The sequence below is a fragment of the Saimiri boliviensis genome, chromosome 1 (genome assembly GCF_048565385.1).
Source record: "Saimiri boliviensis isolate mSaiBol1 chromosome 1, mSaiBol1.pri, whole genome shotgun sequence".
NCBI lineage: Eukaryota > Metazoa > Chordata > Mammalia > Primates > Cebidae > Saimiri > Saimiri boliviensis.
In genome coordinates, this window is record NC_133449.1 from 229,435,989 (window position 1) to 229,460,864 (window position 24,876).

The 24,876-nt window shown below is 40.0% G+C and overlaps 1 protein-coding gene across 1 annotated transcript in view; it reads right to left on the reverse strand.

The window, feature by feature from the left end:
* CMYA5 (cardiomyopathy associated 5) overlaps window positions 1–24,876 on the reverse strand; it is a 104,530-nt gene that overhangs the window by 26,388 nt on the left and 53,266 nt on the right. Inside the window, exons 3-9 of the mRNA XM_074384321.1 lie at window positions 23,058–23,153; window positions 21,455–21,688; window positions 19,861–19,883; window positions 13,575–13,693; window positions 7,471–7,620; window positions 4,432–4,578; window positions 3,176–3,323 (exon numbers count right to left, since the gene is read on the reverse strand). Coding sequence (XP_074240422.1) covers window positions 3,176–3,323; window positions 4,432–4,578; window positions 7,471–7,620; window positions 13,575–13,693; window positions 19,861–19,883; window positions 21,455–21,688; window positions 23,058–23,153 — 917 coding nt within the window. The remainder of the gene's footprint in view (window positions 1–3,175; window positions 3,324–4,431; window positions 4,579–7,470; window positions 7,621–13,574; window positions 13,694–19,860; window positions 19,884–21,454; window positions 21,689–23,057; window positions 23,154–24,876) is intronic.

The window sequence follows — 24,876 nt, forward strand, 5'->3', positions numbered from 1 at the left end:
ATCCTCAATAAAATACTGGCAAACCGAATCCAGCAGCACATTAAAAAGCTTATCTACCATGATCAAGTGGGCTTCATCCCTGAGATGCAAGGCTGGTTTAACATACACAAATCAATAAATGTAATCCGTCACATAAACAGAACCAATGGCAAAAACCACAGGATTATCTCCATAAATGCAGAAACAGCCTTCAATACAATTCAACATCCCTTCATGCCAAAAATCTCTGAATAAACTAGGTATTGATGGAACATATCTCAAAATAATAAGAGCTATTTATGACAAACCCACAGCCAATATCATACCGAATGGGCAAAAGCTGGAAGCATTCCCTTTGAAAACCAGCATAAGACAAGGATGCCCTCTCTCACCACTCCTATTCCTATAGTATTGGAAGTTCTGGCCAGGGCAGTCAGGCAAGAGAAAGAAATAAAGTGTATTCAAATAGGAAGAGAGAAAGTCAAATTGTCTCTGCTTGCAGATGACATGATTGTATATTTAGAAAATCCCATCATCTCAGCCCAAAATCTACTTAAGCTGATAAGCAACTTCAGCAAAGTCTCAGGATACAAAATCAATGTGTAAAAAATCACAAGCATTCCTATACACCAATAACAGACAAACAGAGCCAAATCAAGAATGAACTGCCATTCACAATTGCTACAAATATTTAAAAGCACCTAGGAATACAACTTACAAGGGATATGAAGGATCTCTTCAGGGAGAACTACAAACCACTGCTCAAGGAAATAAGAGAGGACACAAATTGAAAAACATTCATGCTCATGGATAGGAAGAATCAATATCATGAAAGTGGCCATACTGCTCAAAGTAATTTATAGATTCATTCCTATCTCCATCAAGCTACCATTGACTTTCTTCACAGAATTAGGGAAAAAAACTACCTTAAATTTCACATGAAACCAAAAAAGAGCTTGTATAGCCAAGACAATCCTAAGTAAAAAGAACGAAGCTGGAGGCATCACGGTATCTGACATCAAACTATACTACAAGGTTACAACCAAAACAGCATGGTACTGGTACCAAAAAAGACATACAGACCAAGGAAACGGAACAGAGGCCTCAGAAAGAATGCCACACATCTGCAGCCATCTAATCTTTGACAAATCTGACAAAAACAAGCAATGGGAAAAGGATTCCCTATATAATAAAGTGTTGGGAAAATGGGCTGGCCATATGCAGAAAACTGAAACTGGACCCATTCCTTACATCTTATACAACAATTCACTCAAAATGGATTAAAGACTTAAACATAAAACCTAAAACCGTAAAATCCCTAGAAGAAAACCTAGGCAATACCATCAGGACATAGGCATGGACAAAGACTTCATGACTAAAACACTGAAAGCAACGACAACAAAAACCAAAATTGACAAATGGGATCTAATTGAACTAATGTTTCGCTGTTCTTCTGCACAGCGAAAGAAACTACCATCAGAGTGAACAGGCAACCTATAGAATGGGAGAAAAATTTTGCAATCCATCCATCTGACAAACGGCTAATATCCAGAATCTACAAGGAATTTAAACAAATGTACAAGAAGGAAACAAACAACCCCTTCAAAAAGTGGCCGAAGGATATGAACAGACACTTCTCAAAAGAAGACATTTATGCCGCCAAGAAACATATGATAAAAGCTCATAACCACTGAAAAAAGCTCATAACCATAATGAGATACCATCTCATGCCAGTTATAATGGCAGGAAACAACAGATGCTGAAGAGGATGTGGAGAAACAGGAACGCTTTTACACTGTTGGTAGGAGTGTAAACTAGTTCAAACATTGTGGAAGCCAGTGTGGTGATTCCTCAAGGATCTAGAACAGGAAATACCATTTGACCCAGCAATCCCATTACTGGGTATATACCCAAAGGATTATAAGTCATTCTGCTATAAAGACACATGCACATGTATGTTTATTGCAGCACTATTCATAATAGCAAAGACTTGGAACCAAGCCAAATGCCTATCAATGATAGACTAGATGAAGAAAATGTGGCACATATACACCATGGAATACTATGCAACCGTAAAAAAGGATGAGTTCATTTCCTTTGCAGGGACATGGATGAAGCTGAAAGCCATCATTCTCAGCAAACTAACACAGGAACAGAAAACCAACACCACATGTTCTCACTCATAAGTAAGAGCTGAACAATGAGAACACATGGACACAGGGAAGGGAACATCCCACACTGGGGCATGTTGGCAGGTAGGGGGCTAGGGGGAAGGACAGCATTAGGAGAAATACTAATGCAGATGACGGGTTGATGGGTGCAGCAAACCACCATGGCATGTATATACCTATGTAACAAACCTGCACGTTCTGCACATGTATCCAGAACTTGAAGTATAATAATTTTTTAAAAGCTGTCTAATTTCATACCATTATTCCTAAGTTCCATATCCTACCAAAGTAGTTTATCTCAAGAAACTTCATTTAAAAGAAAAACTAAAAACCTGTCTATCAAAATATGAATAATAATAATGATCTGAATATTCATCTTGTTCACAAAGCTGTTCCACAGCAAGGAGGTGGTAGGCTAAGAAAATACCACCTCAGTAGATAAGTTAACATTTACCAAATGCCTAGTGGATGCATAGCTGCTTATTGATAAATGTTAGCTTCATCTTCTTAGTGACAGAGCGTCACACTTCGTTTCTCCTAGAAGAATCTCTTTACATATTTCATGCTTTTGGAGAGGCAGGTATGTCTCCATGATAATATATATGTAATTAGCTCCTTTATGTTACCAATATATCATGGAGACATTCAGATTTACATCATATACAAGCTCACTATTAGTTTTCTGAGTTAGGTGGTACAGGTTCTGATATAGCTAGTAAAAACCCCATAAAATATGCATAAATCCTGTCTAATGACTGAAGTTAAATATACCTCAAAGAACGCTCTGTCATTAAAATTCGCATACATTTTTCTTACAAGGGAGTTATTCTGCATTGTAGCATGTGTTTTAATACAAACTTGGAGTTCATTGATGAATAGTGATAGAGCTGCAAATCAAGTCAACGGCTTCATTAGCTCAGCAGGATTTTAGGCTGCATTTCTCCCTTGGTGAGCATAAGCTAGAGGGTAGTTTAGGGCCCAGAGTTGGGCTCTGGGCAGTCTCTCTCATGAAGAGGGCCCCTTACCTGAGGCCCTCACCCTCAGGAGAGTGCTGTCTGCAGTACTCCAGAGTGTAGGTCTCTGTGGCCTCAGGGGTGGCGGGCCGCCATCGGATAGTGGCTGTGTTCCAACACACAGTACAGTCCTCAGCGCGGATCACAGGGGTGGAGGGTGCTGCAGAAAGAGAGTCAGGACAGTTGTGGAGCAATGCCAGCTTGCTTTCCCGGGACCTGAAAAGCACGTGGTCTTCTATGGCTTGAGCACAATTTTGTTTTAAATTTTTTTTATCAGGAAATGTATTCTGTGTTAAAACTCAAAAGGGATCAAATATAGATAGTGAAGTCTCTCTCCTTCTCTGCCTTCCAAATTGCCCAATTCTCACCCATCCCCAAACAGCCCCTAATGGTAGCTTCCTATATATCCCACCAGAATTTCTTTATACATATACAAACAAGCAAATCAAAACAAAGATTCTTTTCCCTCTTCCGGTACACAAAAGTCAGTGAGGATCTTGTCCTCAGTAGGTGCTCAATAAAGGCTTGTTTTAAAAGGCCAGAGGAAAGGATAAAGGGTAGGAGTAAACTATTTCTTCCCCTGAGGCAGGCTACCATTATCTTAAAGGCAGTGCAGCCTTGGTTTAGGCTTCATACCCTGTGAAAAGATTTCATTTTGAGAATGAATTTCCAGTTGAATACCACTGCTTAAAATGTTTTGGAGGTTCCCAGCACCCAGACGCAGCCCAGGCTTTCTTACCTTTCAAACACGGCCTCTATATGTTAGCATGTCTCATCTTTTCTTTCCTCTCTTTGTTTCAGTCTAAGAAATACCGAACTTCTTACAGTGCCCTGCACACTCTATACTGTTTCTTGCTCTGGTGCCTCTACTCATGTGTCTTTTTCAAGTGGAATATCTTCCTTTAACACATTACTTCCTGTGGATCCTCTAAAGCATTTTCTGCAGGCATCAGTTCCAGGAAACAGTTCCTGATCCTGCCCCCGCCCCAGGCCAACGTGGGTGCCCCTCTGGAGTGTTCTCATAATAACCTGTGTATATCTGGACACGGCTGTTACCACACATTTTGTATGATCTTCTGTTTTTCCATCTCCCCAGCTGAGTGTGAACTTCTTGAGAACAGGAGCCCAGTCTTATTCATCGTCACATAACCAGCCCTTTGCGCAACACTCAACACACAATAGGTGCTTAGTAAATACGTACTGATCTCAAGAGTCTGTGAAGAATTGAGCATTGTCTCCTAATGTGCCCTTAGCATCCATCTCCTTACCTGTCCTAAAGATTGCCCTTTCACTGGGCAGGCTACATCCAAAGAAGTTCACAGCCATCACCCACACTTGATAGCATCGGTCAGGTTCCAAATCTTCAAAAATGCAGTAACTTTCTTTCACTGTCAGTCTGTATTCTTCTACCAACTCTAGCATAAGACACAATTAAAATCTAAGATATCTTCCAAAGTTAATTAAAGTTATAGTTATTGGAGAAAGTCATCTATGATTTTCTTGCAGTGGAAAACTCGAACTGATAACCTTATAGATACCATTATGTGAAAACCAGCTCCTTAGAACACATAAGAAAGCAACAGCAGTCTGATAATAGATTCTTAGACAAACATAGTACTACTTGTTCGCACTTAGCAGAAAACAATAGCACATTAGTAAGATCTGAGCTTCATATACCACAATTAAAGTAACTTATTTCAGTAGCAAATATTAAAATTACATAAGAGTTTATGTTAGCTTAAATCTCAGTAACCCATTCTCAAGAAAATCTTAAGAACCAATGCCAATATTTCAGAAGAGTATGTCATAAAAAAAGGACAACTTCATGGTTTTTAAACATCTTTACAGATTAGGAAACTGCTTTGGTATTCAGTATGACCTTCCAAGTTTCAAATCCCGGTTCCTTCTCATGAACTCCAGAATTCTTTCCGCTAGAGATTTCCACAATTTACAGAAATATTTCAATAACTTTCATAGGTTATAAGGTACTCTAAGAAGTAACTTTGTCCAGTTAAGACATTTTCCTTCTAAAATTCTAAAACTTATTTTACTTTGAATTATTTTAATAGTAAATATTACTCAGTGTCATTATGAACACACCTACCAATTTGGGCCAATTTGATTATTCTTACTGAAATTTTACCTCCTTTAAAACATATGATTTTCTTTTTAAATTTTGCCTATGGTAATTTCAGTTATCCCCCCTTATTACTCCTGAATATCACATCTTCGACTTTTCCACTGAAGAACCCACACTGTTTCTTTAAAAGAAAATTGAGAAGTCTTCAGCTTAGCAGGTCGCTCAGTCGCCTCTCTCCTTTCCAATGAGCTGTACTTTCTGGACAGAAAGCTCAGTTTAAAGAATGTCATAAGGACTTGTACACCGAAAAACATTTCTCCTGTAGCCTAGAATCTGTGTCTACACTTTTCACTGGAATCATTCTTTTAGGCAAGGTCCAATGATATGGTTTGGTTCTACCCAAATCTCATATTGAATTGTAATTCCCAGTGTTGGAGGAGGGGCCTGGTGGGAGGTGACTGAATCATGGGGGCAGACTTCTCTCTTGCTGTTCTCATGAAGGAGTTCCCAAGAGATCTGGTTGTTTGAAAGTGTATAGCACCTCCCCTGCTTTACTTTCTCTCTCTCCTGCCGGCCATGGGAAGATGTGTTTGCTTCCCCTTCCCCTGCTGCCATAATAGTAAGTTTCCTAAGGCCTCCCTTGCCATACCTATACACCTTGTAGAACTGTGAGCCAGTTAAACCTCTTCTTCATAAATTACCCAGTCTCAGGCATGTCTTTATAGCAGTGTGAGAATGAACTAGTACATCCTATTACCCTGGCACTCCCTTTAACAACGCACATAACATATGTGACCAGAGACCCTAGCAGACATGGCATGGTAGCACAGACTAGACTATCAGAATAGCTAACTGTTATTAGCACAGTTCAGGGCACAGAAACAATGAGACACAGATAGGGAAGTGTTTGGGGTTGTGGGGGTGTGAAACCCAGTAAAAAAAAAGTACTCCAGTCAATAATTATTTCACAAGAAGGGTCTCGGAGAACCACGGTGTTTCAGAAAACAGCTGGAAATAAATGGAGATGAAGTATGACATAACAAAACGCACACAGAGAGAAATAAACAAAAGCATAAGCTTCCGAGCCTGAAAGATCTGTGTCTGACTCCTGTCCCTGTCACGGACAAGTTTTGAGGCCTTGAGCAAACTACTTAACCTCACATCAGTTTTCTCACTTGCAAATAGGGATAGTAGTACTTACTTTGTTGTGCTGTGACAGGCATATGGAAATAGGTCGATAAAACAGGAGTCATTACATTACAGACAGACTTAGCCAACTTTAAGCCATGCCGATAGTTGCTTTTTAAACTTTTTTCTAAATTAATTATCACATGACATTTCAAAAGACTTAAATACTAGTAATAGTATAGTATATTACCATTCATTCCTGATTACAAATTGGGCGCCTGAGTTAGGCTGCCCAAGCCTGCCACATGCTCATCTGGTTTCCATAGTATGTAGGTCTGTCTTCAACAAGCAGCACTCCCAGCTCTGATTCATCAGGAAGCACAACCTCAAACTGCCTGGCTTCCAGGGCTTATTAAAAGTCCTTCGGAGCTGAGAGATACTTACAGAGGCTCAGCTATAAGACATACCATCCATTCACCCTACTAAGCACTTTCATTTCTATCCACACATTAATTTGGGACATAGGAAGACTACACCATACCTAGGCCATGACTTGGGAACTGTGAACACTGAATAAACCTTGTGGCTTGTTGGTAGCTTTTAGCAAAGATAGACCTGAGAAACTGCCAAGCATCACATCCCATACTTCATTTGCATTCCAACCATGTGGAACACATTGTCCTCTATACGGCTTCTTCCCTACAAAGTGGAACACGTGACACTTATCGTTCAGGCTTTGGTACTGATTAAAACTTTATTTTCCTTGAAACTCTGGTAAGTTAGCTCCTTTCTGAAAATGAGAACCACTTCACTGCTTCTGTTATTCTGAGAGCTCAAAGCCAAATGTGAATCAATTACAATATTCATATTGACTATTATGATAATGTTTATGCATTTTTGTTTTCCTTGATCTTGATTCCCAAATTTTGCTTCTGTAGTTATTATTTAATTATATGGTTGTTGGGGTTTTGTTGTTGTTGTTTTGTAAGTGGCTATGAATGCTTTGTGGAAAGAGTCATAATGCAGGTATATGTTTAAATACTTCACATGAAGATGCATGGATATGCATATGAATCTGTATTTGTGTTAGCAATCCTACCATTTACTTCTTGGTCATCTTGTGGTTCCTCCATACAGTAAACCTGAAATGAATCAATGACATCTTCCTTGTTCATGCTCCAATAAACTGCAATCGTTGTACTGGTGGCAGAATTTGGTTCCTGAGGTTCCAATCTAGGAGGCTGTGGAACTGGAATATAAACAACATTTATTGTAACTAATGCTGTTTTTATTGATTTTCAGGGCAAAATTTACTTATGCTTGTTGCAAAAAATTCAAACAATACAGAAATACATAGTATAAAAGTAGAAGGGCTCCCTTGTTTCCCAAAATCCCCAACCCAAATTATATTCTTTTTTAATTTTTAATTTTCTATTTTATTTATTTATTTTTGTGACGGAGTTTTGCTCTTGTTACCCAGGCTGGAGTGCCATGGCACGATCTTGGCTCACCACAACCTCCGTCTCCTGGGTTCAAACCATTCTCCTGCCTCAGCCTCCTGAGTAGCTGGGACTACAGGCGTGCGCCACCATGCCCAGCTAATTTTTGTATTTTTAGTAGAGGTGGGATTTCACCATGTTGGTCAGGCTGGTCTTGAACTCCTGGCCTCAAGTGATCCACCTGCCTCAGCCTCCCAAAGTGCTGGGATTACAGGCGAAAGCCACAACACCCAGCCATATTCTTTAGATACAATCACTGTTGCAGTTGAATGTGTATCCTTCTGCAATGTTTTCTATGCATTTGTACACGTGAACATATGTAATACACACAGAAATAAACAAAAATATATTTCAAAATGGGATCACTTGAGAATACTCTTTTATAGTCCTATAACTAGAGCAATAAACTCAGGTAGGTTAAAGGAGGCAGCAACTCCTTTTAAGATATAGTCAGTATATCTTCAAGCCTGAAAAATACTTGCAAAAATAAAATATCAAAATACTCTTTCTGAAACGACTATCCCATTTTGTCTTTCCAACGTGGCTATCCCTATCAATTTTTTAAATGATTAACTTTTTAAAAATTAAACAAAATATAAAAACTACAGAAAAAGTAGCCTACTAATTGATTCAGCATACATTTTAGACATCTAGTATAACTTTGTTGTTCTGAATTTTAAAGACAATAAATTCCTTGAGTTTTTCCTAGAGACTTGTAAAGTTCATGATTATGCTTACAAGCATTAATGATATATGCAACACCATAAACCAAGCTTCAATGCAATTCTCCTCCAAAACTTATGACACAAAATCTTTGAATATATTTTTCAAATTAGAGGAAAAGGTTATTCCCATAGTTGAAAAGATAGGATGCTTTTCTTTTTTTTTTTTTTTTTTTGAGGTGGAGTCTCACTCTGTCACCCAGGCTGGAGTGCAGTGGCGTCATCTGAGCTCACTGCAACCTCCGCTTCCCGTGTTCAAGCGATTCTCCTGCCTCCGCCTCCTTAGTAACTGGGATTACAAGCGCCTGCCAGCACACCCAGCTCATTTTTCTGTAATTTTAGTAAAGATGGAGTTTCACCATGTTGGCCAGGCTTGTCTCAAACTCCTTGACCTCAGGTGATCTGCCCACTTCGGCCTCCCAAAGTGCTAGGATTATAGACGTGAGCCACCATGTCCAGCTCGACAGCATGCTTTTACATTTATTTTTTGTGCTTATTTTTTTCTAGTCAACAATTTCCTGAGACATAAGTTTGCTGAAATACTAACAATATGGACCAAATTTTATGAGATTACTTTATTAAAAGTGGACACCAAAGGAAAACAAAAATAAAGTTCAGTTCAGCAAGAAGGTAAAAATGAGAAAAACATAAATAGGTCTAAAGAATGTAAGAAAAAAGACAAACAGAAGATTCAATGGCGATAAAGAGCGGAAGAAATACACAGTTGTGAAAAACAAGAAGCAGAAGAGAAGGGTCAAGTTCATGGATTTCAGTGCAGAGTGGCTGGCCTGTTAAACACCAGATCCGCCCCCCTCTGTTATCTTAGCCTCAGTTTCCCCATCTTTAAAATGAGAAAACAATAATAATAGCATTACCTCCCAGGATTGTTGTAAGAAGTAAATAATATTGATCAAGTGCTTAGCAAAGTGACGGGCAGGTAACCAACACTAACATTCAGCAAGCAAAGGGGCCTTGGCAGGAGCACAGGAAACAGAGGGTCGAGGCAGGAAGCTCCTGAAGACGAGGGCTGAACGAGGGACCAATCATCTGGAAAGCCACAGAGGCCACGGAGGTAGACCTGTGGAGCAAGCTGCATGCTAAGGCAGAGGCCGCTGGTAAGAACGCCTCCCCAGGGACTGATCACGGGTCAGAGACCCTGATACTGTCTTGGAATGTATTGCTTGTCTTCCCAGCAGGAAATGGATGTTACATTCTCAAGGACTCCATCCGGATAAATGTAGTTCAGTAGATTTTCATGTTACCCAAGTCTATGAAAGGACCAAGCAGAATGTTTCAACTAATTGTCGATCATCTTGGAGGCAGTGTTTGAGAACTACTTGAGGCGTGAACAATGAAAATGCTCCCGCTTTTATCCTCTGAATTATACATGGAGCTGTATCTGCTTTTTTCTTTCTTTTTCTTTTTTTTTTTTTTGAGACGGAGTTTCGCTCTCGTTACCCAGGCTGGAGTGCAATGGCGCGATCTCGGCTCACCGCAACCTCCGCCTCCTGGGTTCAGGCAATTCTCCTGCCTCAGCCTCCTGAGTAGCTGGGATTACAGGCACGCACCACCATGCCCAGCTATTTTCTTTTGTATTTTTAGTAGAGACGGGGTTTCACCATGTTGACCAAGATGGTCTCGATCTCTTGACCTTGTGATCCACCCGCCTCGGCCTCCCAAAGTGCTGGGATTACAGGCTTGAGCCACCGCGCCCGGCCGTATCTGCTTTTTAAAAATGAAAACATCTTTCACATTTCTCTCTCTCTCTTGGGTAAATTAACAAACTTAAAAACTGATTAATTGATCCAAAAAAATCACTTAATTTTAAGGAAGAAGCAAAGTATGTAGGTTAGAAATTTTGTTTTAATGTGCTCCTTCCCCCAAAAGCATTAACGTTAAAAACACCTTTTTTCAGAAACAGGAAATACTTTTCACTTTTAAAGAATTCTGAAATGAAAAGGGAATAAGAATATTGCATAGATATAATCTAATAATAATGGCTGGATTTACAATTCTTATGTGGTAGGACAACATCAGAGACCCAGAGTTTAGCAACTCTGTTTACACTTCTGTAGTAATAAACTTGATTAAGTGTAATGCCAGCTGGGCGCAGTGGCTTACTTCTGCATTCCCAGCACTTTGGGAGGCTGAGGCAGGTAGATCACTTGAGGTCAGTAATAGGAGACCAACCTGGCCAACATGGTGAAACCCTATGTCTATTAAAAATACAAAAAAATTAGACGGCTGTGGTGGCACATGCCTGTAATCCCAACTACTGAGAGGCTGAGGCATGAGAATTGCTTGAACCTGGGAGGTGGAGGTTGCGATGAGCCGAGATGGTGCCACTGCACTTCTGCCTGGGTGACGGAGTGTGCGACTCCGTCTGGAAAAAAAAAGTATGATGCCAAAAAAAAAACCAAATTGAAAGTTTAGGGCTTCATGACAAGAGGCTAAGGAACTGGGCAGAAGAATCACCCCTTTGCCCGACGAAATGTGCCCCAAAAGAGCCGCCACACTTGGAGAGTTAAGCATTAACCAAACTAGACTTCAGAATCTATGGCCAGATACACATTTCCGTTCAACCTGGCCTTCAGGAGAACAGAATTATTCACAATAGCCAAAACGTGAAAGCAACCCAAGTATCCACCAACAGATGAACAGAGAAGGAAAATGCTGTGTATACATACGATGGAATATTAGCCTTAAAGAGGAGGAAAAGTTTGACACGTTACAACACGATGAGACTTGAGGATACTACTCTAAGTTAAATAAGCCAGTGCCAAAAAGAGTAACACCATACGATTCGAGTTAGGTGAGGTACTTAGAGTAATCAAATTCACAGAAACAGAAAGTAAAATGGTGGCTGCCAGGAGCCAGGGAAGGGGGAGAACACAGTGAATCCGTGTTTACTGGATCTAGAGTTTCCACTTTGCAAGAGGAAGAGCTCTGGAGAGGGATGGCAGTGATGGTTGTACCACAATAAGAATGTCCTTAATGCCACTAAATTGTACAATTAAAAATGGACAAGATGGTAAATTTTGAGTTATGTCTATTTTAACACAATTAAAAAAAAATCCCCAGGTGCCAGCGTCAGGGAAGCCTAGATTTATGTTTGTTTATCCATGATGTGTGTTTCTCTCATCTTTCTCAGCAGTGCACTCTACCTCTTCGCTGTGGGGCAGTGATTCAAGTGCAGACTCTGAACCATAGGGGAGTGCAAAACTCCCCTGCCACGTACACCCCAACCGGCTACGTTGTCTTGAAAATAGAATGCTTTTCTGTTCCTCTCTTTCCTCACCTTTCTTCACCTGTCAAATGGAAATAACAAAACCTACCTCTTTGGGTTGTGTTGAGATGAGATGATTTGATATGCTTAATGGTTCCCACTATGCCGGGCATCGTGTTTAAGTATGAAATAAATCATATGGGCTGCTACTTGTCACTGGAAAACACATCCTTTCCTCACTGTTTCTGCTTAGTTTAGGAAGGGGGTCATTAGATTAATTTTTCAGGTAACAGGTGAGGACTTCATATCCAAGAGGTGTCACAAAATGAGCAAAAACTTTTTAGCAGCTAGTCAACACCTTGGGCTCCAATTTTGTGAAAAAGATACACACAGTAACATTCATGGCTCTGAGATCATCTGTCCATAAAAGGCTTCAAACCACAGGGACTGCCATGTGCCCTTGCTGAATTAATTGCTAACACTTTGTGACATTTTAACTCTGTGACGTCAAAAATATATTAAATGTCCTCTCATCGTCCATTAAGTATTCAAAGGGCATATTCTTCTAAATGAACACTAGCATATAATGAATCCCTTAAAAGCAAAAGATTAGCTCTGTTAATCAAACTTTCTTCATTTGCAATCACTGCCCTGGTCTAATCCTTCTTAAAGACATTACAATAAAACACACTTTGTTTTGAGATATTTCTAGAGAAAATCCATTAAAGATCAATGATTGAGTTTTTAATTTTATAAAGGGCTGGTGGAGTTTTGTTTTTTTTGTGTGTTGTGTGATGTTGTGGTTTTTTTGTTTGTTTGTTTTGTCTTTTTGGACACAACAGTAGCCTTTTTAGTAGTTACTGAACTAACACTCTTTACAGGAATGAAAGATAATCAATTTAAACACAACAGCCATCTTTTTTTGTTTTTGTTTTTGTTTCTGGGGTTTTATTTTTTTTTTTTAGAGACAGAGGGTCTTACTATGTTGCCCAGTCTGGACTCAAACCCCTGAGCTCAAGTGATCCTCCTACCTCAGCCTCCCAAATGGCTGTAATCTTTGAGGTGGTTTTGGAAGATTATAGCATCTTTTAAGGAGGACATCTGAGCACACTGTACAGTAAGTAAAACTCGGTAACTTCACTGAAACATGGCAGCTTTGAAAAATCTAAATAAGTTTCATTGTCCTGTTTGTTAAAATAGCACATTAAAAAATATTGTGAAGAGCTGGCAGGATGCTTCTGACAGCTGAGTGGGAGGCTCCTGGCTACAGACCATGGTGCTGAGCTGTTAGTTCTCTAAGCTCATCTGTTTAGTTTGAAAAAAAGGGGAAAAGAACTGAATTGAAGAGGGGAAGACCACTCATAAACAGAAATCTGTTCGACACATAGGAAAACATTTGACTTCTTTTTTCTTCTATACCTGGCTGCTGGTATGAGGCAAACAACTCTTGAGAAGAGAGGGAGAGAAATCTTATTTTTAAATGAAAAAAAAAAAAAAGAGGAGATCCTTTGGTTCCAGGCTCCTTCCACCTCCTCAATCTCCCGGCAAGTCATAAAGCTTCAGATGGAAATGCCCACAGAAATGGGATGTGGGTCTCATGCTTGATTTCAGAGTCTAGCTGTAACATTTTACAACGAATACTTTTCTTTTTCCAGTTACATCCCTTAAAATCTTGTGTACATATCCTTTACACACAAAACAAACAAGCCAAAACTGCCGTATTTCATCTAGGTAATTAATATGTTAAAATGCTTACCAGTCGCGTGTTTTAACATCTGGTCACTTCTTGCCGAGCTGTCATCATAATGTTCAAAAAGGGAAAACGCAGCAGGCATTTTCTCTAAAGAAGCAGTGCTCTCCATTGCAGAAAGCAACCTATCAGGGGAATAGAGCTCTATATAAGTCAAAAAATTATTCACATGTGGAATGAAAGTGGAAAACAGTTGTTGCAAATGAAGCTGGTGTTGGTGGTGGTGCTTTTGCATAAGGCAGGGACTCTCACTCTCCCCAAAAGAGGATTTAAGGCTTGAAGTCTCGAAATATATGTCTAAAATCTATTCTTAGGCCACTGGTAATATTGGAAATTTCTTTCCTATCTCCTCTAGTTAGAAAAGATTCTATCAAACAATACAGTCTTAAGTATTTTACCTATAAAATTAGTCCTAAAAATTACTTCATTTTAGTGATTATTTTCTTTATTTCCTAAAGGGAAAGGACTTAGTATCCAAAGCCTTTCATACCCACTGAGGCTTCAAAGGATAAACATGCCAAGAGCACGTCTGGAAACTTCCACACTGTGGATGGCCTTGTTCTCAAACCTCAATATTAAGCTTCTAGTCATTTTGTCATTCAAAACTTGTTTACCTACTATGTCCCAGGCCTTGTGCTAGGTACTGGGGAAGGAGCAGTGAAAGAGAATAAAGCTTGCCATTTGTGAAAGACTAAACAAGCCACAATTTATAAATCAACAGCTTATGGACTCAACACCCTCATTAGTTGGACTGCCAACTGAGGCTAAGTCTAAGCATTTGTATCCAGATGAAATCTGGATTTAAACAAACAGTGACAAAAAGGTTAACTCTGAAGGGGAAAGAGGAAACAGAGAGTTTGCAAAAGAATTTATTTTTAGCATGATGCCGTGTCTTTTGCCTGTAATCCCAGTACTTTGGGAGGCTGAGGTGGGCGAATAACGAGGTCAGGAGTTCGAGACCAGTTTGACCAACATGGTGAAACCCTGTCTCTACTAAAAATACAAAAATTAGCTGGGCATGATGGGGGGCACCTGTGATCCCAGATACTTGAGAGGCTGAGGCAGGAGAATCGCTCAAGGATTCTCCTTGAATCCTTGAGCGGTTGTGGTAAGCCGAGATTGTGCCACTGCACTCCAGCCTGGGTAACAAGAACAAAACTCTATCACACATACACACACAAATTATTTTTAGCATGAGAGGCTTCCAAGTAGAGGAGCAGGTCTCCTCTGGGCACGCCTCTCACACAGGACTGGAATTCTCTTCCAGCAACTCAGTCTGCTGCAAGGAAGTGCATCGGCTTCATTTCCATGGACGTCCTGGTTTCCCTAGCAGACCCACTGCACTTCCTGTTAGAACTCTGTTCTCCCAGACACTTGTTCAGCTCCTTCCTTGACTTAATTTAGATCTCTGTTCAAATGTCAGCTCCTCAGATTGTACGTTACTAAACAGCCTTGGCTGCCCCCTTTATTCCTCGCTAGGCTTTGTTTTATTTCCCCAGACTTATCACAGCCTCTTTAGTTTTTGTCTGTCTGCTTCACCAGAACACCATTTACATTCGAGAAAGGCCTTCGTATTCACTAGAATACATGATTCGTTAGAATACACTTCTGTATTCTAATGCATTACTTGGCACATGATGGCCATTTAACAAACATATTTTGAATAAATTAGAGGCCAATAATTTTGTGTGGGTGAGGATATCAGGATCTCAGTGACGGTGGATGTATGGTCAGTATGAAGGAAAAATATAAAATAAAACTGAATATTTAAAGAGTGACTTCTACACTTACTATTGTCAGAAACAATAAAATTCACTATCATTTGATTTAGGGGAGGTGGTTCCAGAGAGGCTTTAAAGAGAAGGTAACATTTGGGCTGGGTCTTCATGAGTAGGAGTTTCCTAGGCAGAAGAGAGAATAAGGAAGGGTGTTGCAGATAGAAGAGCATGAACCAAGGCATGGAGGTGGGCAATTCAGCACATTCGAGGGCCAGAGGGCACCGTGGGAGTTGGGAAATACAGACAGCTAGGGATGAAATAGAAAAGCGGTTTGTGGCTTGACTACGAAGAGCCTTTCATACCCAATTAGAGTTCAATTTTGTCTTTTAAGGCAGGGAGAACCACAAAATTGTTACAAAAGGGAAATTTAGACAACGATCTTGGCAAGTGTCTAAGGAAGGGTCAGGGCAAGCAGAGGACAGAGGTCTGAGGTCAGGTGGGAGAACTCCACAGGGTCTAGATGAGGGAAGACAGCACAAGCGTGAATTAAGACTCGAGGGATGGAGCAGGTGGAAATGATAGGCTCAGAATTAACAAAAATGGTGCCCCATACATGTACTAAGTCCTCTAAAAATACACACTGCTGATGTGTATTAATGTAGGACATTTCGTAGCACAAGAGCTCTGATGGTAGGTACCACGAGCAAAATGTTCCAGTTTTCCCTTATGTACCGACTTATTCCAGTTTAATATCAGCATATGAAAAGGCAAGCAGACATCCTTTTAGAAGCAGGTCTTACAATGGTTGCAACTCATTTTCATTATTATAACACAAAAGAGCAAAATGAGAAAAAAATGAATCCCCTCAACAGAAGAGCATTTTCTAAGCAAATGTGTTTTTCAAGATATGCAAATGTTGAGTCTAAATATGTTTGACAGCATTCCTTAATTTAAGCATTTTTAGTGTTGAGAAAAATCATTTAATATACAAACACTGTCTTTAGAGATATAATATGAAGGGAGGGAGAAAAAGTGGCAAGTAAAATAAATAAACTACAGCTGACTCTTGAGCAAGACGAGGTTTGGGGCACGGACTCTTTCTACAGTTGAAAATGTATGTGTGTTGTTTGGCTTCCCAAAAACTTAACTATAAATAGCCTACTGTGGACTGGAAGCCTTACCAATAACCTAAAGAGTTGATTAACATATATTTTGTATATGCATTATAGACTGTATTCTTAAAATCAAGTAAGCTAGAGAAAAGAGAAGTTCTTCAGAAAATCATAAAGAAGAGAAAATACACTTACAGTACTGTATTAATACCTTAATACTGTGTTTATTAATTCTTTAAGTTCATATCATCTCTTTACACGATGATGAATCACCTGAAATGGTAAGCAATGGCGGCTACAGCCCCAATATTTTCAGACTACTAGATATTTTCAATCTACTGAAAATATCAAGCAATTCAACTTCTTGTGAGGTCATCACTTTTCTGTTGCTTGGGAGCACATCCAGGATCACTAGTGCCACTTCATATGGGTATCATGGTGTTATTCAAGGTTTACAGTATTGCACTGAACATGGTAAAAAATATACAAGAACCGTAAGAGATCATCACTTTTTACTGCAATGTGCAATTTACTGGAGGGACTAACTGCTCACAGGGAGATGATTAGCGTGACACAGTGTTTTAAGCAGATATACAACATGAGCTCATCACAAGAGCAACAGGAGGTGGTTACAAAATTATTAAAGCAGTATGGTAGTAGTATAGTTGTAGAAATTATTTGAGTATTACAGTATTGCTACAGTTAATTTTATGCAGTTATGATTTAATACTGTATCTTTATATTTGTTTATATTTCTCCCAACTGCATACGGTGCCATGGACGGTGGTGTTTGTGTGCGTAAGTGCTGACGTTTTAATTTTATAATAGATTTGTGTATGTTTCATGGTAGTACATGATAAAATAGACTAATATCTACATATATTTTATGTACTTGTGACATACCTAACATTTTCTTAATTTTTTCAACATTTCTGGGCTATACAGTTCATCTTTGAGTTTTTTTTTCAAATCGCCACAAATCTCAAAAAATTTTTCCAACATATTTATTGAAAAAGATCCACATGTAAGTGGACCTACACAATCCAGACTCGTGCTGTTCAAGGGTCAACTGTAGATACTTAGCACTTCTTATAGAAAGGAACATCAATAACATCGAGACTTTGAGACAACAGTTTTCTTGAGGACATGGAAGGCTTTGTAGTGATGCATCCAGCTTCATCAAGAGTGTGCATGCATATATGCACATGTGCGACAGGGCTTTTTTTAATTGTTCATATTTCTTCACCAAATCCCAAAATTTTGTTGTCTTTTTTTCTTTACAGAAACATAATGGTTAGCCCAAATGTACTCGCTTTTAAGTGACAGGCAACTTTCGCAAAAAATTAATTCATTGTTGATTGGACAGTGAAATAGAAATTAACTAAAATGACATACAGATAAACACATTCAAGCACAAAACCAAAGAAACAGTATTTAGTATTAAGTGGATGTCAATTTATATTTGCAACATTCTGATGATTAGAAAGGTAAAAACATTCTATTGCATTTTTGCAACTTTTCACTCACCACATTTTCTTACTGAGCAGTATCTTCCATTCATGGATAAAATATAAGTAAGCAAATATGCATCTATACTGGGATGGAATGGCACTGTACATCCATGTACTTTTTGGATAAAAAAGAAATGTCAATAACATTTAGAAAAAATATAGAATTTTTTTAAAATAAAGGAAACTGGAGGGGGGTGGATCACTTGAGCTGAGGAGTTCAAGATCAGCCTGGGCAACATGGCAAAACCCCATCTGTACTAAAAATACGAACAATTAGCAGGGAATGATGGAGTGATGGAGGGCATCTGTGGTCCCAGCTACTCAGGAGGCTGATGCAAGAGAATTGCTTCAACCCAGGAGGTGGAAGTTGCAGCGAGCTGAGATCGTGTCACTGAACTCCAGCCTGGGCAACAGAGTGAGACCCTGGCAAAAAAAAAAAAAAAAAAAAGGAAGAAAGAAAGGAGGAAGAAAGGAAGAAGGAAGGAAGGAAGAAAGGGAGGGAGGGAGGAAGGGAAGAAGGGAAGGGGGGTGAGAGCGGGGAGGGGAGGAGGAAGAGAGGGAAAGAGGAGGTGGGAATATGGTCTAGGTATCAGTTTCCAGAACTGACTGGTGTCTTAAACTTGTCTGTGGGAATTGGTAACAAGCAGATGCCTGGCGTCACTCTGGAAATGTTGATGTAGTGGATCTGGGGTGGGACCGAAGGATCTTTGGTTAAACAAATTGCACAGGTGATTTAGGCACAGCCAGTTTGGGGAACCACTGGGTCAAAGGATAGACTGTATAAACTAGAACTTTCGACCCTGGCTGTGCATTGTAATCATCTAGGAAGTCTTAAAAATGCTCGGCTTCACCCCAGAGCCATTAAGTCAGAATCTCAGAAAATTTAGGCATCAGCATTTTTAAAAGCTCTTTGGGGAATTCTACTCATAACAGAGCCACTGTTATAAAACACTATTGATTAATGCCAATATTAGTATACAAATTATTTTCATAAAACTAACTGGCAATATTCTATTGAACAGAATTTTTTTAGGTAAATATGATTCTTCTGTGTGATTTCAATTATCTAAAAAATCATATTTCTAATCTAAATCCATTTTTCTATATTTTAATACATTAAAGATCTAAATTTCTGATTTTACTCCATGTCGTATCAAAATTTAAATTGGGATGGAAGTAAACGAGGACGATATTTACAATTTAGAAATTTACATTTAAAATTACACTAAAAGGAGAAAGCATTAGGCTCAAACCAGAAGGAAAGACCTTAAGTCTTGCTATGAGGCAAAAGAATGTGTCAGATCTGTCAGAAAACTTCAATATCAGATGCTCCAAAAGACAAACATAAGTCTGATGTTACATGCTTTTATAGACAACATGTTCTAATTTCTTGTTGAGTGTTTTGCTTTTGAAAAGAATGAAGAATTCTCTTAGACGAAGTGTTAAAAACAACAACAAAACAAAACAAAATCAAAAGAGGGAGATTCATTTAGGTTAGCTGAGCGGAAAGAGGAGATAAATGCAGGACTATCTTTTCAAGAGAAAATGATAGAACAGTCCATTAAGATTACATAAATCATAAAATTGCTCAAGGCAGATATGAATGATTCTTTCAAATATTCATATTTAACCAATGCATCTAAGTATCTACAAAATGTTCTATATGCAGTGACGGGAAAGATGGCCTAGATTAGGCTGGCAATGCACAATACATCTGAAGGAAGCAGTTAAAAATCTACATTATGATAATTGTTATTTAACTAAAGCACATGCAGTTTTCTTTCAAAGCTGTCATTTAGCTTTTAAAAGCACTGTGTCTAAAAGTGAAAATACTGTAGCCCACTAAATGTATTTTTTAATTGGCAGCTCATTTTCTATAAGGCACCAAAATATTAAAAAGCAGGCATCCAGTCATGCTATTTGCCACTATATTATGCCATGTTTTATATACCTTTCATTGATTTCCTCAAACGACTTAGGGAGAAAGAGAGAGGAGGAGACGGAGAGAGAGAGAGAGAGAGAGAGAGAGAGAGAGAGAGAGAGAGAAAGAGAGAGCACTAATTAACAACAGAAAAAAACACCAACCGGGAGCATTAAGATTACCCACATTTGAAAATCATAACCCCTCAGCTTCCCTGAGGTCGCTTTTCTTTGGTGGCCTCAGCCTGGGCAGCAAGGACATAAGTGCTCAGAAGGCGGGGTTGGGGGAGTGGGATGGGCAGTGTCGGGGCAGGGATGGAGGATGCTTTCGTTTGCAGTTGGCCCCGTCTCTGTGATCAGCGACTAGCAATGAGTCGCTTATGCTCTGCTTCTCTCTGTTCATCAACCAACGGCTTAGCTTCCAGAACAGAATTCTCTAAAGCAGGAAAAAATGACGGGATCGATATCAAAAATGTAATCAGTATTTATCTGAGTGATATTTTCTGTGTGCTTTTCTATATTTTCCAATTTTTAAAAAAATGGGTAATGTTACTTTTATAAGTAGGAAAAACGCCTCCTTTTTTTTTCTTTTTCAATTTATTCTTCTAGAAAGAAGTAAATTATTTTTATTCTTATCAAACAAAGATAAGCTTCTCAGGGAACAAAAAGCACTTTATTAATGTTATGCTTCACAAGAAGTGCCCAATTTATGAATAAGAAGCTTTGTCTTAGTTACACACAAAACAATCTAATGAGTTTAGTTCTCTTTAAGGATGGCCATGTCCTCTTCACTCAAATTTGCCCTGGCAAGAGGTGTCCCCAGAGGCAAATCAAAATGCTAACATTGTTCCGTTTTGCCTTGCTGTATCTCCAAAGTTTTCTAAAGGGTGGGAAGATGGGGAACTTTGACAGGGAGGTTCCTGGTCATCCTAAGAGTGGTACTTCCTCCGCCCCCAACATCTCCACTATTTCTGCTGAATCCTGGCTCCATGGAGAGCCAGCATCTCACAGAATATTCTGGGGATTGCTGGGAGCACCTCCTGGTGCAATTTGAAGCACCCAAGGGAATTTCCATGTTTACAAGTTACTTGCTTGAATTAAGGAATCCTGTCCCCAGGAATTCCCTTGTAAAAGCACCAACATGTTTATTACCTGAGAGGATACCCCATGATGCCATCCTTTTGCACACCCAAATATTATTCTCTGGCCAGATTCAGAGGGGGAGTGGTCCACATGAGTGGTCACTTCAGCTTAGGGAGTGGAGGGCACAGCCCCGGGAGCTAGCCAGAGGACGCGAGCTGGCCCTCAGAGGGAAAGCATGGCAGGAACAAGACTGCCTTCCCTCCCTCTTAGATGGTGACCAATCCAGTGGGACACAATGGAACGATGATGCCATGAGCTGTCTCCATGTATCTTTCAGCTGGATCTGGGCAGCGAGGCTTTTAGGGTTTGCTGAGCCTTTTCTATAGGCATCAGGCATGCCCAAATAATGTTTAAATGCCAGAATTATATAAATCCCACACAGAGATATAAATAATCTTAAGGAATAGTGAGAGATGAAGCTTTAAAAGTAGATGTGCCAGAGTGGGCGCAAGGTGTTTGAGCCCGTTTTACTTGGCACTTACTGTCAGGAAGACGGCCTCGTCGAGCTCCTCTGCTTCTCTCACGATGGTCTCCAGGGTGTCCTTGGCAGTGTCCATGCTCTGAAGAAAGTGGACCATCTGCTCATGCAGGAACTCCATCTTCTTCTTCTTCACTTCCTCAAAGCTCTGGGCTTTCTCATCATACTGTGCTAAAACCTTCTTCATCATTTCCTCATTCTGTTCTTCTAGCCTTTTCTCATTTTTACTACAGTTTTCCTGAAAACAAGCAAAAAAAAAAAAAATCCTCTTCTGAATGAAATAAGAAACTCATGCTTCTTCTTCTTCTTCTTCTTCTTTTTTTTTTTTGGAAGCACCAGCCATTTAAAGAGTCGACCTCTAGCATCCTGATCAGAAAATCAGACATCGCATGCACAGTTCCAATTTCTAAACTACCAATCTCTTTTGCACAATTAACTTTGCAATAAAGCAATAGAATTTACTGTAACAGTATCATCAAAAAGGTTTTAGCTGCCGTAATACAAATATATATATGTATATGTGTGTGTGTGTGTGTGTGTGTGTGTGTGTGTGTGTGTGGAAGGCTTGCCCACCTGCACTCACACACGATGAAACTTGAAAATGGCATCATGATGGGTGAGGATCCCTGGCCTTCAGGGAGTGGAGAGGCATCACTCCACTAAAATCACAGCACAAGGCAGAAAGCAGCCCGGATATGGAACAGGGCGCTACCTCCCCAAATGTTCTCCAGTGAGGTGGCAGGTTATCCCACAGACGGAGTAACTTCGTTGCCCATCCAGACACACCCATCAGATGCCTGGCTATCTTCACTAGTGGGGCTAGTAATAAGATGATCCCGTAATTTACTCTCTACAAAGGACACCTGGGGAGAGGGACATCAGAAATATCTAGAGTGTATTAGTTGATCTACAATTGGAATTAAGCACACCTCTCACAAGCAAACCGGGATGTGGAGTGGCCCCAGTAGCAGGGGAACTGTGCAGCAGCCTCTGCAGTGGCCTCAGGCCCTCTGCCAGTCCTGATTGACTGGTGAGGGTACTGGGCCATTTCTGTATAAGGATGGAGCATTGCTAGCTCCTCTCTTCCCCACAGAAGGGACAGGAGCCAGCAGCTAGGAGAGCATCAACTGATCAGAAATAGCTGTGCTGTGAGAGGCACTCACTGGCCCTGGGAATGGGACACTGGACAGTGACTCAGAGTATTTCTGCGGAGTTAACCCAGTGAGCGGCAGGAAAGCAGAGGAATGGACTTTAAGACTTGGTTTCTTATCTATAAAATGGAAACAATAATAGTAACACCTCTCTCATATTATTGTGAGGATTCAATTAGGTAAAGCATGTAAAGCATTTGCCTTATGACAGTTAAGTGCGTAATAAATGCATGTCTGTTGTTAAGGGCAAATCTTTTATCCACAGACAGAAAGGAGTCTCACTGATTATGCACAGAGAGAAGACTTTAGGCATCCTCGCTTTGAATGGAACTGAACCAACAATGGCAAACAACACATGCACACAAAATCCCCAAGTCAGATCCCTCTACCTCAGAATCATTTATTTCTGATACTGTGAACAAGCCAAGTTAAAGCAAAATGGGTGTGTTAACTTACCTCAATGGTATTAAAAAAGGATTCTATCTCACTAACAAAGGCTTCAATCCTCAAGGACTTTTCTTGTAAATTTTCTAGAAATTCTGCTAATTGAACCTGAAGAAAAGAATTAAGATATCCTTAGTATATGACATTTAGGAAAAGAACTTCAGCCAGTGGGCTCCAATTTCCTTATAAATTTAGTATGTTTGGTAGAGATTTGCTATACTATATCCACTAACAAATCAACCCTTAAATTTTCTTTGCTGCCTCATCTGACTATAGATAATTCTGTATGATAAACAATTAGGAGGTTTTGAGGGAAAACCTCAAAGCAACTGTATAAAACAGTATATCTTCTTAAGTGAAAGAAAGGACTTTCTTGGTCAGCTGACGAGCTCAAAACATACTTGTTTTAATGAACTATGGATGCAAAATGCTTTCTCTTTAGTAAGGCCTTGGTTTTTATATGTTCTGAGAGAGGAGTCTCTTTGCTAAACTGGTCCAAAATACCTGAGTAGTTTCTTCACATTTACACCAAATGTGAAGAAGGCTGAAGAAGGTGATCAGAGTGCCACAAGGCCTGAAGTCCAGCAGACCAACCGAGAGAAACTGTCTACTAAAGGGACCTCAAGTTCTAATGACCCTCAAAGGGTTAACATCTCAAGCGGTGATAGCCAACTAGAAAATGTATGGGGTGACAGGGTAGCGTGGTACCTACTTTAGCTGTAGTTATAAACCTAGCAACAGTCAATCTTGCTAAACTTAAAAAGATAACAAAGCAGAAAAAACAGCACAGCTTCAGCTGTCCGATTTACAAGCACAGACTGATGAAGACACTACATTGATGGAGGCCTCTTCAGGATCTGGTCTCTCCTTCCCTCTACGGCCCTTACCTCTTCTCCACAGCCCCAGGCTCCAATCACACAAGCTGAATTTTGTCCTTTCACTCTTTCTCATCTGTGTGCCTTCAGATGTTTTTCCTTCGTTCTAGAATGTTGTCCCTGCCCTTGACTGCTAGAAGAGCCCTATCTCATTTAAGACTCACCCAAGCTTCACCTTTTAGAGACACCTTTCCTAACATTCCCCTTCCCACCCCACCATTTCACTCTCAAAATGTTAGCTTCTCAGCACATTGTGCTTTCACAACCTTGTATTGATTTGGTCCTTTTTTTCCCACTCTCAATGATTAGCACAGTTCCTGACACAGAATAGGAGAAAAATTAACATTGAGAATGCAGGAAAGGAGTGAGTAAATAAAGAAACTAGATAACATACAAAAGACAAGCACATAATGGGGATGGACTAGGGAGAAGACACAAGGGCTTGGGTGATCTGTACCTGCAGCCCTTGGCTCCTGGAACAGGCACAAATGCCTGCCCTTAAGATGCTAGAGAATTCTCAAGCTACAATGTTTTTAATTGATTTTTATTTTTAAAAAGTTGCCAACTGACCAGCTGTAGTGGCTACTACCTGAAATCCCAGCACTTCGGGAGGCCAACGTGGGAAGATTGCTGGTGGCCAGGACTTAAAGACCAGACTGGGAAATATAGTGAGACCTTATCTCCACTAAAAATTTTAAAAGTAGCTGGGTGTGATGGCGCACGTCTGTAGTCCCAGGTACTCAGGAGGCTGAGGTGAGAGGATTGCTGGAGCCCAGGAGGCTTCAATGAGCTATGATGATCATGCCGCTGCACTTCAGCCTGGGCAACAGAGTGAAACCCTGTCAACCAAGAAAGGAAAAAGGAGCGAGAAGGGAGAAGAAGGAGAAGGAGAAGGGGAAGAGAGGGGGAGGAGGAGGAGGAGGAGGAGGAGGAGGAGGAGGAGGAGGAGGAGGAGG